At 40.8% G+C, this 5,423-nt stretch overlaps 1 protein-coding gene across 5 annotated transcripts in view; it reads left to right on the top strand.

Moving 5' to 3' along the window:
- Window positions 1–5,423, top strand: part of gpd2 (glycerol-3-phosphate dehydrogenase 2 (mitochondrial)) — a 57,451-nt gene that overhangs the window by 14,949 nt on the left and 37,079 nt on the right. For all 5 annotated transcript variants that reach the window (XR_002921012.2, XR_004949421.1, XM_036216145.1 and 2 more), the window contains 4 exons: window positions 53–197; window positions 503–696; window positions 2,594–2,728; window positions 2,795–2,970. Coding sequence is in view for 3 of the 5 variants with exons in the window: in XM_036216145.1 (XP_036072038.1) it covers window positions 53–197; window positions 503–696; window positions 2,594–2,728; window positions 2,795–2,970 (650 nt within the window). In the remaining 2 variants the exon portion in view is untranslated. The remainder of the gene's footprint in view (window positions 1–52; window positions 198–502; window positions 697–2,593; window positions 2,729–2,794; window positions 2,971–5,423) is intronic.

Raw genomic sequence — 5,423 nt, 5'->3', positions numbered from 1 at the left:
GGTAAAGAAAGATTTTAAATGAAGTCCCACACTTTCTTTCCCTGACTTTCAGGCAAGGAGTTCGATGTGAAGGCGAAGTGTGTGATCAACGCCACCGGGCCGTTCACCGACTCCCTGAGGAAGATGGACAACCAGGAAACGCAGAACATCTGCCAGCCCAGCGCGGGCGTTCACATCGTCATCCCCGGGTACTACAGGTGAGTTCCTCCAGAATGTGTCCCTCTGCGTTTCCTCATGCTGTGGGTAAACACGGAGCGCGCTCGGCGACCGTCTGACCTTCACTGGTGCGGGCGGGACGATTCTCCGTGCTTCACACCAGAGTGGTTTTGTTCAAGTCGCGTGTTTTAAAGTTCAGCTAAGCTTATTGAGAGAAACCCGAGGGAGCGCCAGCCCTTTGAACAGAAATGCCAGCCACCTCATTTTCCTGCTTCCTCATCTTCTACCTGCCCCCCCTCTCATATCGGGCTGACTCCTCCATGACAGTGAAACCTCTGTTCTCCAGCCCTGACAACATGGGTCTTCTTGACCCGGCCACGAGCGACGGCCGCGTCATCTTCTTCCTGCCCTGGGAGAAGATGACCATCGCGGGCACCACAGACAGCCCCACCAAAGTCACGGCGCACCCCATCCCGGGAGAGGACGACATCAACTTCATCCTGACGGAGGTCCGGAACTACCTGAGCCCCGATGTTGAAGGTACGGGAGCCCCCCCGCTGTCTGGTCAGAACGACTAGGACTCGATAAATCCAATTTATCACGTCTTGTGTGGATAGTTGAGACTTTACGAACATTTCTGGGCTCTCTATACAAACCATGAAGCCGTTGAACGCTTTGACCAATTTGATCAGTCAGGGACTCTGATTCTTGGAGACACAAAGTCCTTCATATAACATCAGAATAGAGCTGTGAAAGGAAAAGATTTGAACCGCTATGACATTTCATACCAAGTCTCTTCCAAATGTTTCGGATATGTGCGAGTAAACTGTAAAAAAAGAAGAAGAAGCCCCTCCCTGCCTGTCTAGTGTGAACATCAGGAGATTCAAAAATCTGCATTACACGTCACATGTTTGGTGTGTACGCAGCTTTAGAGTTTGGAACTGTATTAATGGTTTCATTACTTTTAGGTACCTTAACCCTTTAAGACCAGAGGTGTCGCTGGTGACAACTAAATTACTCACCCTCTGTGACATACCATAACTCTTAGTGTCTGCACAATTGCTTGGAGAAGGACAGCCACAAACCATAAAAAAATCCATTTTTTCAGGTTTTAAGTGTATTATAATGTTCATTCCTCTGTAAAGAACCCAAAAGCGGTATTGTGATCCGTTCATGGATTTATGAGTAATCCTCCTAAAGAAAAACATTTACTCTTCTTTTCCTGGTAAAGAAAAGAATAGACTATTACTCGGTGTAGAATAGTGCTACCACAAGCGATTATTTTAATAGTCGACTAATCACAGATTATCTTTTACGATTAGTCGACTAATTGGGCCATGTGCAAACTGGATGTAAAGCACACACCTTAACAATCATTAGCTTTAAACTAACTAAAAATCAGATATATAGCATTACCTGTGATAATGTTAGTAAGAATGCTGTAAATTGAAAATGCTGCTGAAGATGCTGATATTGATAGCTGAGAACACTGAAGTTGACTGCTGAAATCGCTGAAGCTAATGGCTAAAAAATGAAGAAATCGGAAGTTAGCCAAAACAGCTAGCATTTAGCTGACAAATTAGCTAAACACCAAATTAGCCTAAAAATCTGAAAAGTTCCTAGATTAGTGAAAACAGCTAGCATGTAGCTAACACATTACATTTTCAAATTAGCCTTAAACATGAAAAACATCCTAAATTAGACAAAATAGCAAGCATTTAGCTGACATACTGGCTAAACATCAAATTATCAAATTAGTCATTGACTGTTTTCGACTAATCGTGGCAGCTCTAGTGAAGAAAGGTAGCAGACTATTTCCATGTGAAAAGAGGGAACAGATTATTTCCTGGTGAAAAAGGGAGCAGACTATTCTCCAGTGAAGAAGAATTTCAAATTAAGTATTTTAGATCTATGAAGATCGTGAATTTAAAATCATGGACTTTACAAACAATTCCTTCACAAATCTTTATGAAGAGATTGAGAATATCAGAGTATTTGGACACTCGTACCCAGAATACATGAGCTGGTCCTAGTCTGGAAATATCTTCACCCTACAGTCCCCAAACTTGTCTTTTTATTAACACTTTTTCATGACTATAACTCCTCAAACTTTAATGGATTGAACACATTCCCAAGAGGTTCTGAGGCAAAGAAAAGTAACTTTGTGCTTGTGTTCCCTCCTCAAGATGAAGCAGAAAATATAAAAATGTGGGCGTGGCCAGAATTAAAACAACCAAATACTTGATGTAAAGAAAAGTTTTAGTGCTGGAGATTAAAAAACTTTATTGGACATTGTCAATTTAAACAATTCAAATGGTAAATTTCAAACCTATTTATTCTTAATTTTAGCGACTATAATCAAGGCTTTAAAATAGCAAATCCTTCATCCTTAAGTGCTAAAAAGCAGCTGTGGACATCTGGTGTTCTGTGTCTCCAGTGCGCAGAGGGGACGTGCTGGCGGCGTGGAGCGGCATCCGCCCCCTGGTGACCGACCCCAACTCCAAAGACACCCAGTCCATCTGCAGGAACCACATCGTCAGCATCAGCGACAGCGGGCTGGTCACCATCGCAGGTCAGCTGACTTCCTGTCTGTGGGGGGGAGGGGTTTCCCGCCTCAAATCCTGACAACTGTTTGCAGGTGGGAAGTGGACCACCTACAGGTCCATGGCGGAGGAGACGCTGGACGCCGCCGTCAAAGCCCACGGCCTCTCAGCCGAGCCGTGCAGGACGGTGGGGCTGATGCTGGAGGGGGCGAAGGGATGGGCCCCCACCCTCTACATCCGGCTGGTGCAGGACTACGGCCTGGAGATGGAGGTTCAGTTCACATTTACTCCACATTTACCCTCTTTAAGAACAGGAAGTGTTCCTTACACCTTTAGACTTTCACTTTTATTACTGTATCTGTCACTATTTGGGAGGATTTGAACTGAGATAACATGCTAATGCAGATTTCTTATTTTAGTTCTGTGTATTTCTCAATGTACTTTTACAATAGATAGATGACAAAATGACCCGTTCCAGTACGACTTCTCCGCTATGCTAACAGACGCTCTCAAAATTCATCAGGAAAATTTCATTATATTCTTAATTTCACATTATTATATGTTTTTTTTATATTTAATTTTTTAACCAAAGTTAAAACAAAATCAGTTTTTCAGATTTTTTTTCAATAAACTGAACTCCAGTCACGGACACAACTTGCTAGTTTCACTATGAAGATTTATTTACTTCTTTTGACAGTATTCACTTAATTTATTTTATTTGCCCTAAAATACAACATTATTAGAATAGAATAGAAAATACTTTATTAATCCCTTTGGAAGTCCTCAGGGAAATTCAGGTACCAGCGTCCGTACAGCACACAAATGGAGTAAAATACAAAGTAAGTAAAATAGAATAACAAAATAAAGCAACACAGACTGAATATAAAGTATATATTCTGCATTTTAGAGCAATACTTACATTGCCTGACGTGTATTTTTACTATGTTCTACTATATAAAGATCGCAAAGCAGCTATGTCAGACATCGCAAATATTCATGCTCAAATTTTTGGAAACAGATCGCAAATATCAGAGTATTTGGATATTCAGGCCAAGCAAAAAGGTGCAAAAATCATCTGTTTTTGTTCTGATTTTACTCATTCATATACGTTATTCCTACAGAATCTGAAGAAGGAGTAAAGCAGCTCAAAGCTAATAATAAAATCTGTTTTTAATTGTGTCAGAATCCGATGGAAGTTGCATTAGTTGCGTAAATGGTTGAAGAGTTACAGTAGATCAAAAGTTTTTTCTTTAATTTAAAATATCTTTAGCCCTTCCACACTGGAGGGATAGTCCAAACTGTTGATGTTCTTTGAGGTTCCGTAAGTCCTCAATTGTTTACGCAATTAATGTAATTCTAGTAGATTCTGAAACAATGATGACATTCAACGTGAATCAGTAGGTTTTTTTTTCATTAGAGTCTATTAAAGTTGCGTTAATTGCGTGAATGGCTAAAGAGTTGCGGTATGTCCTTTTCTTTAAGCTGATATCTCTGGTGTTAAAAGGTTCACCGACCAGTTTCTGAGACACTGAGGTGTCCACAAATATGCCCGTCTGATTTATTTTAGCTCATAAATCTGTTTTTCTAATTAAATCTTATTTATTTATTTTTTTCCATGGACACAGCTGGACAAACACACCTGAGCAGCTGACATTAAAGCCGCCGCTGCTACAAATCTGACATTTCTACCGCACAAGTACACCCAGCGTCGACCAGTTTATCAATGGCATCGAGCAAGCGCGCATCGACTGGCATCGGCGCGTCCTCGCCGATAATTAGCCCGCTCCTTTTTCCACCAAGCGCAGCAGAAGGCGCTTTTGGTGCGCGGGGGGCTACCTGCAGCGAACCTCCTCCTCCTCATTAGAGGCTTCTGCAGCCGCTCCAATATTCCTGAAAGGTCACTGATGATATTTGGACAGCGTCTGCCCTTTTACATGATCGACAAGCCAACGATCTGAATAGCAAATAGTCTGCGGTGTTCTGTAAACGTGGCACCTCATTGACAAAGAGGCGCCGCCGCTTATCGTTCAGCCACAAAGAGGGGAAATTGATCCTCTGATACCGATGACAAGCAGCCGTTTACATCAACGTATGGTCGGAGCGAATCCACGTTTTCACCGCAGCAGGAGCTCCGTGCTAATGGAAACACGACGGCTTCACTTCAGAACAAGTAGAGATCCTGAATAACGGTCTTAAAGTATTTTATAGAACTCTCCAGTTTTAGTATTTGGTGATTTAAAGAACTCACAAAAACAACTCCAGCAGAAAGAGAATCGTAAGAGAAAGTACCAGAAAGTATCTCCAATCGTGGTTTTATTTGCAAAAAACACTACAAAAGTTAGCTTTAGCTTTTCTCAAGTTTTCCTGAAAGCATCAATATTGATACTTATACATCTTGGAATTATTATTATAACTCGCAGCAAAAAAAAGTAAAAAATAAAAACAGCTTCAAAGATGTATATTGTTAATCAATCACTTGTGGTGTACCACAGGGCTCTATGTTTGATCCCATACTTTTTACTTTCTAATTGTGTTTTAATGGATTGCGACATTATATTATTATAATTACAGACATATTTAAGGAAAGCCAAAAAGCTAGCTATGCCATGCTCTTATTTAAAAAAAATATGGAAATACTTCTAAATTTTACTTATTTTATTTTTTATCTGAATAATGACATATATCAATACTACTGTACGCTTTACAATCCAGAGCACTTTATAT

This window comes from Oryzias melastigma, linkage group LG2 (assembly GCF_002922805.2).
Source record: "Oryzias melastigma strain HK-1 linkage group LG2, ASM292280v2, whole genome shotgun sequence".
Lineage (NCBI taxonomy): Eukaryota > Metazoa > Chordata > Actinopteri > Beloniformes > Adrianichthyidae > Oryzias > Oryzias melastigma.
This window is presented reverse-complemented; position numbering and strand designations above follow the sequence as displayed.